The sequence below is a fragment of the Mixophyes fleayi genome (genome assembly GCF_038048845.1).
Source record: "Mixophyes fleayi isolate aMixFle1 chromosome 12 unlocalized genomic scaffold, aMixFle1.hap1 SUPER_12_unloc_2, whole genome shotgun sequence".
Taxonomy (NCBI): Eukaryota; Metazoa; Chordata; class Amphibia; order Anura; family Limnodynastidae; genus Mixophyes; species Mixophyes fleayi.
Window position 1 is genome coordinate 667,339 of NW_027445896.1, and position 20,934 is coordinate 688,272.

General features: G+C 39.6%; 2 protein-coding genes across 7 annotated transcripts in view; both read right to left on the reverse strand.

The window, feature by feature from the left end:
- Positions 1-20,934, reverse strand: part of LOC142112083 (SLAM family member 5-like) — a 346,313-nt gene that overhangs the window by 12,126 nt on the left and 313,253 nt on the right. The window lies entirely within an intron of this gene.
- Positions 9,081-20,934, reverse strand: part of LOC142112075 (uncharacterized) — a 97,809-nt gene continuing 85,955 nt past the window's right edge. For all 3 annotated transcript variants that reach the window (XM_075193920.1, XM_075193919.1, XM_075193921.1), the window contains 8 exons: positions 20,476-20,760; positions 18,177-18,263; positions 17,604-17,678; positions 16,275-16,378; positions 15,718-15,786; positions 14,653-14,757; positions 12,824-12,892; positions 9,081-11,601 (listed from right to left, as the gene is read on the reverse strand). In XM_075193920.1, the coding sequence (XP_075050021.1) occupies positions 11,548-11,601; positions 12,824-12,892; positions 14,653-14,757; positions 15,718-15,786; positions 16,275-16,378; positions 17,604-17,678; positions 18,177-18,263; positions 20,476-20,760 (848 nt within the window). In that variant the 3' untranslated portion in view covers positions 9,081-11,547. The remainder of the gene's footprint in view (positions 11,602-12,823; positions 12,893-14,652; positions 14,758-15,717; positions 15,787-16,274; positions 16,379-17,603; positions 17,679-18,176; positions 18,264-20,475; positions 20,761-20,934) is intronic.

Below are 20,934 nucleotides of genomic sequence, written 5' to 3' on the forward strand. Positions count from 1 at the left end.
ATAATGTATTTGAGTGCGCTTTAACAGTATGTGTATATGCTTTTTTATAACTACTAACACGTTACAACGATAATATTTTGATTCCTTTCTGATAAGGATGTATGTGAAAAAGGACAATAGGACCTATCACTTGGTATATGACCAATTTTCATATAAGACCATATGGTTAGATCATGTATAAAAGGTGCAATCCATTCAGATGTCACTGACTGACATACAGCAAATTGCCCTCAAATAAAAGCATGTTGTTATTAAGTCTGTAAAAACCCTATTAGCACAGCATAATTCACTGCTCCCATCTGTTTCCCAGACACTTCCACATCCAGAAGCTCAGTCCATCTCCTGGCTCCTGCCCAGCTTCCTCTTCCTAACACCGTTGTCCAGTTGGCTTGTGTGGTACGTGGGGCTTGTCACACAGTCCATGTAACCTGGAACATCTCTGGGACACATCACAAGGGCAGAATGACCTCTATGGAGGAACCAGGTGGGACCTGGACTTTCCTGAACCTCATCTCACTTCCCAGAAGCACCTGGGGCCATGGGGAACATGTGACCTGTGAAGTCTGGTTTAATTCCTCTCCTGTCCGTGTCCACTGGGAAATATCAGAAAGAGGTAAGAGTGCATCCTGGGAGGGAAAATATTTTCAAAATGTTGGGTTATGATGTAAAAACTGTAAACAGCATTTAGACTGAATAGAATCGTTTAAAAGTTTAGTGCAGACAGCACCGACTTCCTCTTGTTATTGTTATTCAAATATTATATTATATTATGTACTTTTTCCCTGTACTATATGAATAAACTATACATATACAATACATACATGATCAAAATTCTATCCCACACAACAAATACTTTCAGGTCTGGGTGAGACAAGTTTATCATAGTGATGTTCTCCTGCAGGTAGGGGTGTCTCTGGTTCTTAGAACATCAGCATTTGTTTCACAGCGCCCCTAGTGTTAGAATATAAATGAATATCACCCCAAAGCTTGTGTGCCATTGCAGAAGACAACAATACAGCACTGCCATCTACTGGCAATATTATTATAAACAGTTCCAGAATAAGTGCATAGTACCTGCTCATTTTTCTATCACTTCAAAATCCATTTCTGTTCTAGAAATGACAGTTTTCATTTGATACCTCTAAAGGCATTGAGACCAAACTAGTAACTTAACACACAGTGATGAAATCAAATTATCTCACTAAATAAGTTAGTAAAGTAATAATAAGTGGTTCTGGAGTGTGTTTGGGCCAACACTGGAGCTATTGGATGAACATACAATGTGTCTGATTCATTAAGGAAAGGAAAGCAAGCAAAATTAGTTACTTTGCACCTTGGCAAAACCATGTTGGAGGGGGAGGTAAATTTAAAATGTGGGTACAGATTTGTAGTTGGGGTAGGGCATGTCCTAGATCAACTTTACATTTCAGTGTACAAATAAGCTATCAAGTATTTGTGTGCTGCATGAAAAAACAGCCAGTTTTTATATTATGTGCAAAATAATAAACTAATGTGCACCCCTTGCATTGTAACATGGTTTTGTCCAGGAGAAAACTCATTTTTTTGCCTTAGTTTCCTTAATGAATCAGGTCCAATATGTCCATGACAATCAGAGTTTTTTCTGCACAATAATGTATTGTGATCATTTCACAGGTGAGCCCCTCTATGGATTTACCTCTAGATGTCAAAAATACCTGATACTGGTCCCAACAAGTGTTTTTCTACTACTGTTGATTCTATCGATTCATCTCACCTGGACTTACAAGCAAACAGGTACCCAACATATAATTATGACATTTTTGACATGATTGACAGATCTGAAACCTGTAGGCACACAAACTTTGGCACCCTTCGTCCCTTGGATAGTTCAAACTAAGCTGAACCTTATGTAGTTTTTCCAGTTGTATTACCATTAAAATACTATATCTTAATGGGAAACAGTTTATACAACTGGCCTGAATTTAAGAAAACACCATCTACGTCTAATCCAAGACTGATAGAATCATTGTATATGTAACTGTCCTACTACTGAGGGTAGGGTGGTTTGTTGAACCTCCTGATTCTCAGTGCCCAAAACTGGTGGAGTTTAGTGATTTGGGTGGTGGCAAAAGGAAATTGTAGGAAATGATGGATTAATCAAGTCATTACCTGGATGCTTAGGGGACATAACCAAATTGTATCAAAAAATTTTGTATCTGTAATGTTAACTGCTCAACTACTGCGACGATGTACGTATTTGTTTATATTAATGGGACTGGATGAAGGCTGGAACCACAGATCCCTGCCGTCTTGCAGATCTGCTAAGCAGCCTAGAGAAGTTAAACTCTATCATCATCATCATCATTTATTTATATAGCGCCACTAAATCCGCAGCGCTGTACAGAGAACTCACTCACTTCAGTCCCTTGGAGCTTACAGTCTAATTTCCCAAACACACACACAGACAGACTAGGGTCAATTTTGATAGCAGCCAATTAACCTACAAGTATGTTTTTGGAGTGTGGGAGGAAACTGGAGCACCCGGAGGAAACCCACGCAAACATGGGGGGAACATAAAAACTCCTCACAGATAAGGCCATGGTTGGGAATTGAACTCATGTTCCTAGTGCTGTAAGGCAGAAGTGCTAACCACTTAGCCATAATTTGTGTATTTAAATAGTCGAAAACAAAAGCTAAAAACAAAAACTGTCATAAATATAGAACAATTAAAATACCTGTATGTTTATGTTTTTAAATTTCAGATAATAAAACTCAAGGCTCTGAGCACAAGGATTCTGTCAATGAGGTAAATATATTTATAAGTGCATGTAAACATGGCAAATATGATAGCAAAATCAGACTTAAATACTGTAGATTCATTGGGGAAAATTACCTCAATGGTTCTCTATCTTTGATGCTGATAATAGGATGTCAGTACCCTCTAATGTTAAATGTTCAAAACAATGGGCCTGATTCATTAAGAAAAGTAAGGCAAAAAATGAGTAACTTTTAACCTTGGCAAAACCATGTTACAATACAAAAGGTGCAAACGAGTTTATTATTTTGCACATAAGGAAAATGCCAGCTTTTTCATGTAGCACACAAATACTTGATAGCTTTATTTTGACACTGACATTAAAAGTTGATCTAGAACATGCTCTATCCCAATTATAAATCTGTCCCCACATTTTAAATTTACCTCCCCTCCAATACAACATGGTTTTGCCAAGGTGCAAAACTCAATTTATTTTGCTTTACTTTCCTTAATGAATCAGGCCCTATGTGTTTAAGGATCTCAGAGGATACAAATCTGTGTATGTTTAGCAATAAGATATTTATTTTGTTGTTATTATTATTATTATTATTATTATTAGTATTATTAGTATTATTATTAGTATTATCCTGTTTTAATATAGCTGCAACAAATTAAAAGTACAAAGGAGGCCCACAAAATGTCTGCCTCCATGATGTGTGGCTGGTTTACCATTGAGTAAGATCTTTTTTAATGGAGCCAAATTTTCCCCTTTATCAACAGTTCATCCAAAAATATGAACACGTCAGTTACTGATTTTTGGGGGGGTTTGGTCATAAAAATAATGCCAACATTTTAAAATATTGTTTCATTCTGCCATTGAGTAGGTTGATCTACATGTGATTCTGTCTAGGGGAACCCACAGGTAGTGGGGGGGAAGGGGAGGAACACCTCGGTAAATGAGGAACACCAAGCATATTCAAAGTGAGGGCTTCCGCAAAAGTGTGGTTCATATGTTAATCAAGCAAATAATATCCCAGTCATGTATTAAACTGCTGGACTGCCATGGTTGCCTATATTGACGGCTAGCATGGCTCTAATCGAAGGCCTCAGTGACTTTGAAATTGGGGAAATTGTTGAGGTGCGTTTGGCAAGAACTATAGTGTTTCATGAGCAACGTTGTGCCTATGGGGATGTCAGCATGGAACCCCGAGGGAAGAACATCATCAGCAAAGAGCAACATTGGGCAAAACTATCACAGTATTATGATTAGCATTACTTTGAAGTGTAAATTTCAACCTCAGCCAGCTGCATGAACAACAGTCCGACAAGAGCTCTGTATGGCAAAATATTATAACCAGATTGCAGTGCAAAACCAATGTGCTTTTATGATTTCAGTGGCACTAGGAGCATAGATAATGGACTACCAGGGTCGAAGTATCCCATGTTCTCAACAAACGGACAGTGCATATGTGACACTAACCAAAAGACCTCTACAGCCTTGTTGATTGTTTTCAACAGTGAATGGTTCTGGTAGTTCCAAAATGTTATAGGACTCAATTTCCTGGCATGGTATAGGTGTACTCATGCCCTTAGAATGCAAGGTTGTCACCTTCACCGAACACTGCACTGTTCCCTTCCTGATGGGAAGGGTGTCTTCCAGGACTGCAATGCCACCATCACCAGAGCATAGGTGGTTATCCAATGGTTCGATGAGCATGACATTGATGTCCATGTGGCTGGGTACACACTACAGGTTTTTAACCCAATTATCGGGCCAATCACACGATAAACACCCATTCGGCCTGATCTCCCATTACTGTGTACACTCCATCCATGAATGATTATTGTTCCAAAGTACATCGTATCATTTGATTTGATTTTATAAATGGACTAAAGTTCTCGTTCAGTGATGGAACAATGTTGTTCCAATCCTGCAGTGTGTATGCACTCAGGACCGTCAGTGTCCATAGATCTCTATGCAGTGTGCAGAGTCACCATCTTTTCAGCCCATGGTTATGACAGATGAAGAGCACAGATCTGACGGTAAATCAAGTAAAACGTGTATAGTGTGTACACATGAATCGGCTGCTGATCGGGACTTTCAACCCTTGGTAAAATCGTTAATGACATCACATCGGGAGAAATTTTCTGCAGTGTGTACCCAGCCTATCTCGCGGCATACTCAGTCGCCAGATCTTAACCCAATTGGGAATTTATGGGATGTTCAGGAACGACGTCTGAGACCGTGTTTTCCAACATCATCAATCAGGAGTCACTTTCTCTTGGAAAAATTGTGCTTCCCCCAGCACAACACCAGATATTGGCAGACTCAATGCCACAGCGCATACAAGCAAGGTCCTATATAGTGACTTTAAATTGGTGATTCCATTTTTTTGTCCATTTCATGTAGGTGCACTACAATTACAATCAAGTTACAATAACAAAACTTCATAATAATGATTAGTAAAATAGTCTTACTCAATAATTGTTTATGTATAAAGTCCAGAGAACGAGAATACATAAGAGTATTGGGTCCAATATGTAGAATTAGAGGAAGTCATCAATGAAAAGCAGGGACATATCTGAGGACAACAATTTTCAAATCCTGGGACTGTCCTTGGAAATCAGGTACAGCTGTCAGCTATGCATACATTGGGATATCACTAGTAGAGATACAGAAACCCCCATTCCAGTTACACTCATACACAATATTTAAGGAATTCAGCTTTGAATATGTTCTTTGAATTTATATTTTTTTAGGACGGGATTGTGTATTCACAACTGGATATGAATTATCTCAGCAGGACCGGGAAGTAGCTCGTCCTGGGACATTCCACATTATTACATGAATAGCAGCCATGTCGTCAAGCAAGAGATATTCCTGGAAATGTTTTTTTTGGCATGACAAGAAAAATACAGTTTATATCTTGTCTTGTGTGTTTATGTGTGATTTTATATTGGTCTGTTTTAGTTAGAATTAATATATTAAATTTCACAACATGTTGCTACTTTTAGTAGGTGCTCTACGGTGCAAAAGCTCGGACCGACAACTGCTCCTAAATTCCAGTAGAAGGCAACAAGCTCACCTTCCAACGTTCCTGAATAATAAAACTATTATTATTATTATTATTATTATTATTATTCTGACAAAATGAATGCAGACCTGAGAAGAAAGAGTAGAGAGAATTTCCTCATCATCAGCTATTTATATAGGGCCACTAATTCCTCAGCGCTGTACAGAGAACTCACTCACATCAGTCCCTGCCCCATTGGAGCTTACAGTCTAATTCCCTAACATACACACACAGACAGAGAGAGAGAGAGAGAGGCTAGGGTCAATTTGAAAGCAGACAATTAACCTACTAGTATGTTTTTGGAGTGTGGGAGGAAACCGGAGCACCTGGAGGAAACCCACGCAAACACGGGGGGAACATACAAACTCCACACGAATAAGGCCAGGATCGGGAATCGAACTCATGACCCCACTGCTGTCAGGCAGAACTTCTCATTATAAACAATCAAAATATGTGATGGTATACCGAGTCTGCCACAAAGCACTCATGCACGTAATATACAATAGAAAGTAAATATATTAAAACATTCTAAAAACCACAATAATGGTAAATACAGTGTGACCACATGTTAGATGATATCAGTGCCAAATAGAACATATAGCAAAGTAGGTGCACCTACACGATGTTCAAAAGAGATGAAAAAATTGCAGGTATATACCAGTCCAGAAATTGATCAAAGCTCCGATTGCTGCTTCTATCTGTACCACACTGTCGGCAAACAGTAGCACATGGGATCGCGCACGTCCGATGTCATAGAGGTGCGCACCGGTGAACTTCTCATTAGAGAGCTTATCTTTTAAGTGGAAGAGGGCACAGTTGAAACAAGAGGAGCGAGTGTGGTTCAGAGGGCAGATTTGGACAGTTGTGAGGGTGCATTAATGTGGGTAGTATAGGTGGGAGTTAGGTTAAGCTCTAATAAATAGCTAAAATCCTATTTCATTAAAAACATTTTACATATCTGTATATATCTGTGGTTTCACAGGTGGAAATATCTGTCTTTGAGGTGAAATCCTGTTAGTAAATGGAAAAATGTATCAACCACATGTGAGAAACTTCTCTATGTTGACCACATGGTGTAAATGTCATATTGACTTTCATAATTTACAATTGCAAATATATAACACAATACTAGCTCATCTGGAGTACAGTGGAAGCATCTAATGTGCACTTCACACACCCTCCAATAGTTGACTATCAAAGTCATTAATAATTAAGGTAGTATTTAAAATTATCTGACAATAAACACCATAAAAATCAACAAATATCCCTTAAGATTCAAAAAACGATGTTAAAACACTGGAGACGATTCCTTTTTCCGCATTGTACTGTAGAGAGCCTACGGAACGGTGAAGCAACATCGCAGATTTTGCCTCGTACCCCTAAAACTCTAAAAGGACCATCAAGGACTAGGCAGGGGCAAACGCAGGATTTGTAGAAGGGAGTTTCAACACCACACCGCCAGTGGGCGTGACCAGCATGCATGGGGGCGTGGCTGCTCTCCAACTCTTCCTATCCCTGTAATATATATGGGCAATGCTGCATGCACTACTGTTAGGTGCACACAGCTCTCCCTTTTCAAGCAGAGCCATGTGAAGCGGGGGCAGGGTCCAGTCACCTCAATTATACAGTGCCCCAGGCTTGGAGGAGGGTTTCCAGGCACTAGGAACCCCCCCCCCTCAGTTTGCCTATGCTATGGTACATAACCCTTATTTAATCAGAGCCGATCATTATGCGATTGACCAAAAAATATATAGAATAAACAGAACATATAGACAGACAGACCGAGAAATTCTGAGGCTGGTTTCTCAAACGATTCTTGGGATACAACAAAAAACTGTTCTATGAGCACAATTTTATCCAAGTACAGCTCTGTCATATGCCAGGGGAAACTAAACAAACAATTCTACATACGTGTCTGAAAAGCACAAAAGGAAGCCACGAAGATGAAGCAACTTATTTATTAAACGGACACCAGGTTATGCACAAGCAAATATATCATTTTTTAAAAAAAATTATTTCAGACACATTGCAAAATCTCAATGTATGCCCCAACATTTCAAATGGTAGGAGGTGGTTGTCCATACAGATCAGACTCAAACAACTGGCGATTTGAATGGATTAAAGGACATGGTATTATAGAGAGTCATTTGGTAGACATGGGAAGTCGGATGAACATGACATCCACAGTGCAGTTTACGGTACCTAACACTAGAGGGCAATCTAATGCTAAAAGTTCCGATTTCTTTCTTGCTCTCATTGAAGTGCAGAGTGGGAGAAAAGAGGCACTAAGGTAGGCGTGGCCAAGCTGTGGCTCTGCAGGTGTTGTGAAACTACAAGTCCCAGCATCCCCTGCTAGCTGCCGACTGGCTATCTACTGGCAAAGCTGGCTGGGGCTTGTAGTTTCACAGCACCTGGAGAGCCTCAGGTTATCTGGGCCTGCACTAGGGATTAAGGGTGAGAAATGCAGAGTAAGAACCACAGAAGAGGGAGAGAGAGTATAAAGGTGCAAGGTTCTTACGGGAGAGTCGTAGGGAGAGACGTAAGCAAATCCAGCCCATGGCATCGGTCACTAGTGTAGCTTTGTCATTCTTCAATATAGCCATCTACTCAAGCAGATACCAAATCAGGTTACAGTTGGTGCCCACACCTTCATTTTATCCTCCAGGAATGGAAGAGAAGCTAACTCACCCTCTATGGGCGCCCAATTCAAATTGAAGGTATATAATCTCTGTCCGTATTACAGAACTAACCGCATAAAATCTTAGCAGGGACGGAAGAAAAATATATGGGGTATATTTACTAAGCTGCGAGTTTGCAAAAGTGGAGATGTTGCCTATAGCAACCAATCAACGCTGTCCTGACTGGGATGGCGGGACAGGGAGCGCAAATCGAGACTGTTCCACCTAAATCGGACGCTACAGAGCTAAAAATGAAATTAAGTTATTATAGATGGAAACATACTCACTAAAGTGTATTTCTATCATATGTATATATACAGATGTAGCAAAGGTCAAATTGTCTTCTAACAGAGGGTGATTTTATGGATCTTCTCCTTTAATTAAACACATTATATCAAGTCTGTTTCCTAAAGAGTAATATTGAAATTAGATAGATAGAAAAAGGACAAGCCAAAAAATTTATATTATATTACTGTAGGGGGGATTATTGGTCATAAAACGTGTGGTTCTAACCCAGATAAAGGCAGTCAAGTAAGTAAACCTGGAGAATAAATAGATATATAGCACTTAAAATGATACTCCACCAATCTCAGGTTACAATAACATGGTTTATTGGGGAAAATGATGACATTTAAACATAGTAAATACATATACAAATGTCATAAGTATCAGATTATTAAAAACATTATATCATCAACGTTTATTTATATTGCGCCAGCAGATTCCGTAGCAGAACAAACAGTAATAAGACAATACTGAGTAATACATACAGAGAGGTCATAGGGCTCTGCTCCCAAGCTTACAGTCTATGGGACTGTCATGTACATATGGTCTGCTAACAAACATAGTACTTGTAATATTGGTACCAACACGATAGTATATGTCAGGCTAAAAATTAATTCAGGGAGTTGAGCGCAACAAATATAACTAATTAATGCATCAATTAATAAAAACAGGAAAAGACATCAGGCAAATTCTTATATAAATGAAAATGTAACATTTCTAACAATAAATTAAAATTATAATTCAGACATCTAAAGAATATGACAATGTACATAAGTGCTTGTTGCTCCAATAAATAGCCACTGAAGTATGGAAATAAACGGGATTAGAATTTGCCATCGGGACGGCCAGTATACAAAAAAAAAATCACTTTAAGATCGGGATAGAACCAATCGCATAAAGTGCATTTATGAATCAGAGCTGAAACAAAGTAGTTCAATGTATGGATGCTGAAGTCAGGTTAAACTGAACCATTGTATTTAAACTGATTACCCGTATGGCAGATATACAAATCCCCAATAACAGTGGAAAGTGCACAGCAATTAAGGATGCCTCACAAATCCAAAACCTATCACAGAACTATTGTACTGTGCTGGAATTTGAAACTACAATAAGTCCAGTGCAGCAGCTGGAGGAGGTCGGAGGTCACCGTAAAAATTGCAGCTTGCACTGACTGGCTAGAAACTTTTTAAGTTTATCATCTAACCTTTTTTTTTTTTTGAACAAAATTTTTTATTGATTTTTTACAAGGCACGAAGGTAAAAATAAATAAGTCAACGGATGCATAGGTGCGGGAGTATTTCATAGTCATAAAAAAGTCAATAACAGGCTCTGAATAATACTGGAGATAGTAGCTGCGGCCATGTTTTTCCAGTTGGCGGCTATGAGGCATGTCGCCGCATTTACTCTGTGTCAGATCAACTTTTGTGAGTGGCGAGGGGTATCAGAAATGGCGCTGGGTCGTAATGTGTATAATATGGAGGCTGGCATGCAGACGTCAGTGATGGATAATTCTTGCCAGTAGAGTCGTAGTTACGGGCATGTCCACCATATATGCAGCAGGGTGCATCACTGACCGCTGGCTCGCCAACACAAATCCGAGGAATTGGGGAAAACTGAGCGAATGCTGGAGTTGACCCAGTACCATCTATAGAAGATCTTGTGAGCATTCTCTTTTACTCTAACTGATATTGTTTTTTAGCCAGATTAAGTCTGATTTTAGAACACTTCTTCGGGTCCAGTACTTCCTCCGTGTCTCGCTCCCACATCAATACGTGGGGGTCTTTGGGGGGCTGATTGTGTTGCAGCAAAAGTTGGTAGACTGTGGGAATAAGGCCTTTGGTCTAAAAGGAACCGCAACAGAAAGCCTCCAGCGGTGAGCACTGCTCCGTGCCTTAGGGGAGCTTCAGGGAATTAAAGTAGTGTCGAAGTTGAAGGTATTGGCAAAATATCTGGTTGGGGAGTTGCAGTGTAGTGCCGAGGGTGCTGAAAGTGGAAAAAAACATGCACGGGGGCCAGTTCCAGCACAAATAGCAGGTTATGTCGTACCCAGTGTCTGAAGAGTTGGTGCTACCATCCCAGAGGGTTACGCATGTGAGTGGGGTGAGCAACGTTTAGCTGGAGAGCAATTGGTGGATTATTGTGGCTATATCCTATATAGAGAGGGAGAATTTGACCGTGGGAATGTGATTGACCATCTAACCTTTTTAGGTTTACCATTGACCCCACCTCATATACCCATGGAAGTGTTGGCCATTACCATTAAAGATGTTAGGCATTCATTATTTGTTAACCTGAAAGTTGTGGGAATCATTTGATATTTTTTGTTGTGCTGTAAACATAGTAATGCTGCATATAATATATATATATATATATATATATATATATATATATATATATATATATATATTGTACACAGTAAACAGTGATCAACTGGCCATATTCAAGTAAAAACTCTTTAGCAAGTCCAACCCATGGGGCCAGTCTGTAAGATAGCAGTATGGTCGCAGGCAGCTTACACAAGCAGGAAGTACCAGAAGATGTAACGGTTGGTTCCCATACTGTCCATTAAGCCTCCAGGTAAAGAAGAAAAGCGCTCTCACCCCCTGTGGGTGTCAAAAATGTTAATAAGGTAACAGGTGCTGTTTGTTGCTTGCTTCATTCTGTGTGCCTGAGAAATAGGAGACGTCAAGTAAGCAGTTGTGTGATTTATAATCTAAAACACACCGATGACGCTCTCTCGGAACGTCCTGGTAGATCTCCTGGACGTTGATGTGAATCATAACGGACCTTGTTCTTCAATACTTATCTTCTCCACTTGTGTTTGTGGGTTCTGAGAAACAACAAGAATTAGAGCATTACTTATATACACATGAGTACAAAGAATTATAATATGGAGTTACAGATATATCACCTGGGACTTCGGTTAGAACTGTGTGTCCCAATATTGCTAATGGGGACCTGAATTAAACTCCAGCAGAAGATTTTACACATATTACAAATTGGACGACATCATGGCACACACTAGGCTGTAAGATCACAACATTTTGCAAGGTCAATGAAGGCCATTTGTTACAACTGAAAAATGCAAAAGAGCATTACTAATGTAATATGTACTTTTCTGTGAGTCCATGCACATAAATTGGCACTATTGTTTCATTTTTTATGGATAGTAATTAGCGTGTCAAGGTGGTGATGACTTTAGTACATTCTGATAGGAGGAGCTGGGTAGATTTGGACAGTCCTTGCTGAATATGGTCTGCTATGTGTCCGATTCTGAGCCCAATTGCAAAAATAAGGTCATGTTTTGAGGCATAGTGTAATGAACCTCAAAGGGTGGGGAGCGTATGTTAACACTCACAAAAGTATCTAATTTTAACACATCTTCTATTGTAGAGGCGATTAGGCCAACACTTTCTATAAGCAAACTACGATCAGTGCTAGCGATGATTTACTAATGATAATTAGGCTAATAATGATATCAAATCTGCTTAGTAATATGTTTGGATAAAGTGTATCCAAATGTCAGTTTGATAAAAAGATATATAAAAATGTAATTAATTTGTGGATTATGTACCCTTTTATTCAGAGTAAATTATTATGTTTTACTAGATTTATTTTTTTTATATTATTATATTAGTGACATTTAAAAATATTTCTTATTCAGTAATAAATAAGGGGCACAATGATTCTCTGAGTGGACTGCGGGTTTGAAAAAGTGGAGATGTTGCCTATAGCAACCAGATTCTAGCTGTCATTTTGTATAATGTACTAAATAAATGATAACTAGGGGCCTGATTCATTCAGGATCTTAACTTAAGAAACTTCTTATGTCTCTGGACAAAACCATGTTACAATGCAAGGGGTGCAAATTAGTATTGTGTTTTGCACATAAGTTAAATACTGACTGTTTTTTCATGTAGCACACAAATGTCAACTTTAAATGTCAGTGTACAAATAAACTAACAGATGCCCCCTCAGATGTTGGAAGTCGGTCTCTACTGTACATGATGGAGGAACAGTTAGCCTTGATCGAGTGACATCGTATAACTTACCGCAGTTAAACACGTTGTCTCCTCTGGTAACTCCTCATTCTCATCCTCCTTACGGTGATTGTCATCTGTCTGCAATCAATATTACAAGGTTTTCAGTTAATTTCATCCTTATTCATCTGTGTATATTAGATGCCAGAACAGGTCTGACGATGTCTGTGTGTAATGTACAATGGAAATACATAAAATGTTGGTTCGGGATTAAACCATCATTATAATGTTAATGTAAAACATCAATACAATCACATCCAACAATAAAAATCCGAAAAGCAAAAATGTAAATATATTATAAAATACTTACTTCCCAGCTTAACTGGCTGCTGACAACTCGCCTATGAAGCTCAATGAATTCAGGAAAGCCCCTCATTGTTTTATCTCTATGTTTGGGCACTGCAGTCCTAATGAGATCTACTCTATCACTAACATCACAACCACTGATAGCTATTCCCTCTATAACATCACACCCGCTAACTGAGATCTGATCCCTTACTAAAGTCACACCCATTAAAATGTATTCATGAGAAACCAGGCAAGCTGGATTAATGGGGACAGATTTAAATCGATAAGTGAGCTTGACTACTATTTTATCAGCCTGTCCAACTGAGCGTGCGAGGGATGTATCCTTGTCTACTGGCAGATCTTCCATTAATAGATACTTGGAGGGCCAGAATTTTCGCTTCCCCGATGTCTTCTTACTCTCCTATCCCTAGCATGCTTCTTCTAGACATGGCTGAACTGACGTCACGTGACAATATATGAACATAGGAATCCAGCCTTGAACTGAAAATCCAGCCAAAATGCAGAGCCCCCAGTTGGCTTGAATACACTTACAGGCTTAGCTGCTCTCTAGTTAGTGTGTGGTTTTTGGGAGGTGTAGAAGGATCATGTGTGAGTCCTGCATGATGGAGTATTTTCTGGACATGGAGCTGTGGTGTCATAGTGAGGCCATATTGTGTCATACTAAGGCTACATGGTCACATAATAAAGCTATATTTTGGCTTATTAAGGTTACGTGGGCACATAATGAGGTTATACTGTGGCCTACTGAGGCTATAGGTTGGCATGTAGCTGAATGAAGGCTGTTATTCAGACTCCGTTAGCTGCACAGAAATGCCAGTTGCCAATGGCTGACTTATTATTGGCAGCTGATAATGCTGCTGCCTTGCAATAACCACACACACTTTTCCTGACCAGCAGCTACAGATGTAATTGTAATACCTTATGTATCAAGTGTTCCGCACACCTCTTAGATTGTAAGCTCCTTGGGCAGGGCTATCTCTACCTTTCGATTCATGTCATTGTATGTAATCTGTTGCGCTGCAGAGTATGTTGGCACTTTATAAAAAAATAACAATAATATTATTATTCTGTCCGTGTGCAGTGTGTGGTGGGAATTGTGATTGGTTGCACAGTCAGTGCTGGACATTGGGTGTAAGATGATGGACAGTTGAGTCTGATATGCATTTTTAACAAACCACCCTCTATATTATAGATTTACTTGTTTGCTGTATATATAGAGGTGCTCTATATCCTTTATATTATAGGGTGCATGCTAACCATTCATTTTAACAGATAAATAAACATTGTTTTCACCACCCTATACTCATCAAAACATTTACCTTTTTATCTGTACTATTATATAACATATCCTTTATTCCACACTGCCCAATATACTGCCTGACACACTAACAATTCCTCGCTGTAGCCTGCTTTATGGCCCTCTATCAGGTGGGTGACAAATAATTTTGCCCCATTCGTTGGAAATTGGTCTCTACTGTACATGATGAAGGAACAATTTGCCTTAATCGAGTGACATCTGTCACAAAACTTACCTGTTCCACACTCCTGTGCTGCTGAATCCTCTGTCTCTGTGTACAGCTCACCACTTCCTGGTTCGGGTAGTCACATGACCGCGGCTGGGAGGCGACATATACAACCTGCAGAGTATATAAAGCTCACTTTGACACTGCAGCTTTGTCAGAGTGCAAGTTATCACTTGGCATCTGGCTCTCCCTGTGTACCCTTGTGCTGCATTCTGGTGTTTCTCTATGTATAACCTTTTTCCTTACACTTCTGCTTCTAGACGTCCACTCTGCTGCCTGAGCTCCTGTGTATCTGACCCGGCTATGCATACTGACCACTCTGCTGTCTGTGCTCCTGTTTATCCGACCCTGCTATCCATACTGACCACTCTGCTATCTGTGCTCCTGTTTATCCGACCCTGCTATCCATACTGACCTCTCTACTGTCTGTGCTCCAGTGTATCAGATCCAACAATCCATACTGACTACTCTGCTGTATCTTCTCCAGTGTATCTGACCTGGCTATCCATACTGACCACTCTGCTGCTTTGCTCCAGTGTATCTGACCCCGCTATCCATACTAACCACTCTGCTACCTGTGCTCCAGTGTATCTGACCCAACAATCTATACTGACTACTCTGCTGTCTCTGCCCCAGTGTATCCAACCTGGCTATCCATACTGACCCCTCTGCTGTCTGTGCTCCAGTGTATCCGACCCGGCTATCCATACTAACCAATCTGCTACCTGTGCTCCAGTGTATCTGACCTGACTATCCATACTGACTGCTGTCTGTGCTCCAGTGTACTCGACCCAGCTACTGCCCTGTGTGATGTGTCTCTGCAACGTACCCAACCCTATGTTCCGATGATTTGAGCTTACGATTCTTCTGTGTGGCTGTACCACTACAGCTAACTAAATCCTACTTTGCCTTGCTGTACTACACTACCGCTACAGAGTCTATCCTCCCGGGTCCAGCCTAGGTCTCTGACCAACCGTCTATCACCTATCACGTCAGCGGGCTAACCTAAGGGCCGCGACCAGTCACTGACTGATAGAAATCTCCTGAGAAACATAGCAACATCATATAACTTACCGTGGTTGAACACAATGTCTCCACTGGTAAGTCATCATTCTTATATTTGTTACGGTGATTGTCTTCTGTCTGCAATCAATATTAAAAAGATTTCAGTGTATGGCTGATATGTCTGTGTGTAATGTACAATGGAAAACACGTAGGGTCTGATTAATTAAGGAAAGTAAAGCTAAAAAAGAAGTAACTTTGCACCTGGGCAAAACCATGTTGCATTGGAGGGGGAGGTAAACTTAAAATGTGATGGCAGATTTATAGTTGGGGTAGGGCATGTCCTAGATCAACTTTAAGTATTAACTATCAAGTAATTGTGTGCTACTTGAAAAAACAGACATTATTTAATTTATGTTCAAAATAATACAGTAATGTGCACCCCTTGTATTGTAACATGGTTTGTCCAGCAGAAAACTTACTCCGTTTTTGCCTTACTTTCCTTAATGAATCAGGACCAAGATGTTGGTTAGGGATTAAACCATCATTATAAGGGAAATGTAAAATGTCAGTACATTCATATCCAACCATAAAAATATGAAATGCGATTTACATTATAAAATACTTACCTCCCAGTTTATCTGGCAGCGGTCAACTCGCTTATGAAGGTCGATGAACTCAGGTAAACCCTTCATCGTGTCATATCTAGGTTTGGGCACTGCAGGATTGTACGCTAAGGAAACAAAAGGCACAAACATTCGTAACAGACTGGGGGCTTCCTAGTAGAGTTCTATTCCATTTAATAATAATCTACTGAAAATATAATATTGTATAATTTGACGAGATGGAACTATGTAGCAGTAAACATTTTACTTCTATCCAGCTTGCAGGTTTCTTGAACAATGGTCTCCAAAATAAATATATCTCCTGCACTTCATGCACCTGATAGGCTGCCATAAACACTGAGGTCTGCTCCATCACTAAAATCATGCTCGCCAACTGAGATAAGCTCTGTTATTAAAGACACCCCCCCCACCACCAAGATCTGCTCCATTACTGAAATCACACCCACCAACTGAGATCTGTGTCATCTCTAACGTCCCTCCAACATACCGATATTTACACCATTACTAAAATCACACCCATCCAGTCCCATTGTTCTATCTGTAAAGTCACACCCATCCAATAAGATTTTCCCCCTGTTATGTCACACCCATCCATTGTGATCTCCATCTCATAAATAATCCATTGAGGTCTGCTTCATATTTAAAGTGACACTCACTGAGCATTTCTCCATGTCTAAAATCATACTAACCCAATAAGATCTGCTCTCTAAAAAATCACATCCACCTACTGAGAACTTTTCCTTTGCTAAAGCCGTACCCATCTTTACTTAGTCATGTCCACTCAGATTGCCTCCATCTCTAAAGCCACATCTATCCATTGACATCCTCTCCATTATTAAAGACACACAAGCCCACTGAGCTCTCCTCTTTATAAAGTCACCCCTCTCACTGAGCTGTGCTATGTCTAAACTCATACCAACAGAGATCTACCTCTACAGTCCTACTTAATCTTCTCCATTAATAAATCCATCCCACTGACCATTTCTTCCTCAAAAGGTATGTCCACAAGAGATCTGATTCATCATTAAATACTCATATCTACTGAAAATTTGCTCTAACACCTTCCTTCAGAGATCTGCTCCATTACTAAAGTCACACCCACCCAGTGAGATCTGTTGCATCATCAGGATCTATTGAGATCTACTCTATCACATTGCAACCACTTAAAACTTTACAATCACACCCACTAACTGAGCGCTCCATTACTAAATCCACACCCACTCAGCAATACACCATTCAATGCAGGGAAGAGCTTAATTACCACTTTCTGCTCATCGTCTGTTCAAGAAAAACACAAATGTCCTATTTTAGGTCAGGGTAACATTGACATACCTTTCGCCAACTCTCTTGCCAGTGATGCCGTCGTATCTGTTTCCTGAGTAGGGAGCTTCAAGTCTTCAAATTTATCTGCGAATACCAACAGATTGTTATAACAAAGTATTAATGCCCTTAGTCATCCAAAACCAAATATATGTAGAAGATAAATATATGAGCAGGCATGAACAGCGACAGGAACATTTGTCACCTGATTGTGACCGTGGTCGTAATGGACACCTCTGTTTATCAAATCGTATGTCCTCTTACCCACCCAGTTTCATCTGAAAAACGTGACATGGAATCATGAAATACCCAACATTTTTTATTTATATCTCAATCATTTGGCCACTACCCCTGTATATTATCCAGGAAATAAACAGCTTACATTATATACGATGGCAGAGTGACTGAGAAGTCCAATAGCCAATAGGCCAATATTCTCCTGAGATGGGGCACCAAAGTATTGAACAAACGTTTAAGGTTTAGTGTTCCCTCTCATATGTGTTGTTTAATTCACTTCTAGACACTAAAATAAACTCAATGGAAATACTTCTGTATTTTATAAAATAGTAAAACTAAAAATGATACCTTTTCTATAGTATTTCGAAAGTGCCCACACTATTGGTACTATGAGGACGAGTAAGAACAGCAAATACAGGCGTTTCAGCTTCTCATCTGTAATTAGCAGAGAACAAAGAGACAATAATTCATATTATACAAGGCATATTGAGAGCACATTTGCAAAAAGCTCTTTAGTATTGCTCTGCGTATAGATTTCCACTGAAATGTTTATGGTTACAGACTAAGGGGTATATTTACTAAACGGCGGTTCTGATGAACCACTAATTTTCTGTGCTTTGCAGTCATTTTTTAAAACGGCAATTTTAGTAAAGACAAAGCCCATCCGGTTTTGTCTTTAATACCATTGCCGTTTTTATTAAACAAATGCCGGTAGCCAATATTTTGCAATAGGCAAAGTCATATTTCCTTTTGGAATTAAATCAAAACATCAATCATTTATTGATTACTGTTGATGTTTTCGTAACAATTCACTAACTTTAACTTTTCTATTTTCCTCCTAAAAAAACTCCCTGTCTATCAATCTTCTATTCGAAGAACCAAAAGTTTGCACCAGGGAATTTGCCACCTTCTTGACCCAAGTAATACAAGTAACTATATACATCGGCACATCCACGCAAAAATAGGAACATAAACTCATGTTGAAACCCCAGGGGTGCATTGTTGCAGATAATCTGCGTCGGCTGAAAAGATTGTAACTCTGTAAACTCTATGGAGATCCTGATGGTGAGTGCGCACACACTGCAGGATTGGAAAGGATGTCAATCAAATCAAACGATGGTCGGTGCTTTGGAACAAATATTGTTCATAGTCTAAGTGTACACAGTAAAGCGATGTCGGGCTGAATGGTCATTTATCAAGGGATTGGCTGGATATTTGGTGGTTTGTACCCAGCCATAGAAGTTATTGGGTGTCCAGAAGGACCACCAATAAATATTCACATGTAACCCATGTGCTCCTTCTCTGAATTTCTAAGAATGTTTTAGGAGCAGGTGCCAGGTAATGTAGAATAACCTTCAGTTGCCTCCTAAGCACAGGACAGATTCTACAGGAGTGGCTGTGAAATGGTTCATCAATGGGCACAATGGTTAGAATTTTGAGAAAATAAACTCTAAATTTGAATGGTTTCAAGTAGAAAAAAAATGTCAGAAGAAAACCAGGACAGATGGGAACAAACTCGGGGTGTCAAGACCTTGAACACATGGGTTTAGCTGCTAGACCCCCTTTTCATCCAAACTGTTTTTACTATTGCTGGATAAAAGAGTGTTAACCAGGAATGCATGTATTTTGTGTCTATTAGATATTCTGACATTATGCCCATTGGGTTCATAACTATAAAATGATCCTTATTACTAGTGTCTTGTAATGTAGTAATGCTATTGAGAACTTGGAATTTTGTAAGAGAGAATCTACATACAGAGAACCCCATGTTAATTAGCCTTTGTTTTAGACAGAAGTTTTATCTTGATGAGCGCATTCCAAGGGTGGGGCTGTCTGTCAGTGAGCTCAGGACTGAGGGAGATTGACAGACAAACAGAACTGGTAAGAGAGGGGTTTAATAGTGAGTCACAGAGTGCAGAGAGAACTACTGCAGGTCTAACTTGAAGTCTCTACTCCTGTTGGACTGGTGCCCGTGAGGACATCAATATCTCTGTGGATTGGGCATTCCTTGTGCACCTGTCAAAAGTAGGATGACATGAAACTCAATCCCTACCACGTGGGTAAAGGAGTAAAGAGTGTGGCTCAGCATCTAGGATTGCACATTGCAGTGATAAAAGCGCTGGAGGGGTAATTGAGTGTGTAGTTAGCAGAGCAGTGAACACCTTGGTGTTGTTGCATTTTTGCTATTATTGTGTGTGATGTTTTATTATATCTGTTAACCATTATTTGTCTAGGTGATTTATTTAACCCATGTTGAGGTTCCATTTCTGCATTACACACCCTCTGTCATACTCTAAAAACTCTTTGCCATATGCTTCTTGGAGTGATAACATAATTCATACATTATAAGACAAACTGCATATATAAAAACAATACTGGTCTATGGGGGGTATTCAATTGTTGCTTTTAACGCGCTAAACCAAAAAAAAACGAGCGCTCGAAAAATATTACAGTTTATACGGTAATATGCGCGTAAATACCGTTAATACGGTAGTTTACTCGCTGAATTTCATCTCGCAGCTCCGAGATGAAATTTAACGAGTAATTACCGTATTAACGCTAATATTTTTAGAGCGCTCGTTTGAGAGCGTTAACGGCAACAATTGAATACCCCCCTATGACTTTTATTGTATTATCCACATCTCACCTGGAGGAGTACAGATCTCATGTACACGGACAGAGTCGTTCTTCTGATCCGCTGGGTTATGTACTATACACAGGAATTCCATGTTCCAGGACTCAGGCTGCAGTGACATCTGGATTATGCTTCCAGTATTATTATACGGCTGATACTCAGTTTCTCTGTGTCTGTATTTCCACGTATAGGACAACACTGATGTGTTTGTGGGTACAGAACAATGAAGACTCATATTACACCAGTCACTGGTTACAGTCTTCCCTTCAATCCTTATAGCTGGAGCTGGAACCGGTTCTGTAATCAGAAAAGAAGCTATTGTTTAAAGGTATAGTGGTCTATGATTGGCCCCATAATTCATAATTCAATCTTGTCTACTTTTATCTTCTGAATGGCAGAATAGCTCAAAGAGTATATTTTAGCTATCTAGTCAAACAGAAACAGGTATAAACAAACCAGTCTTCTGTTTCT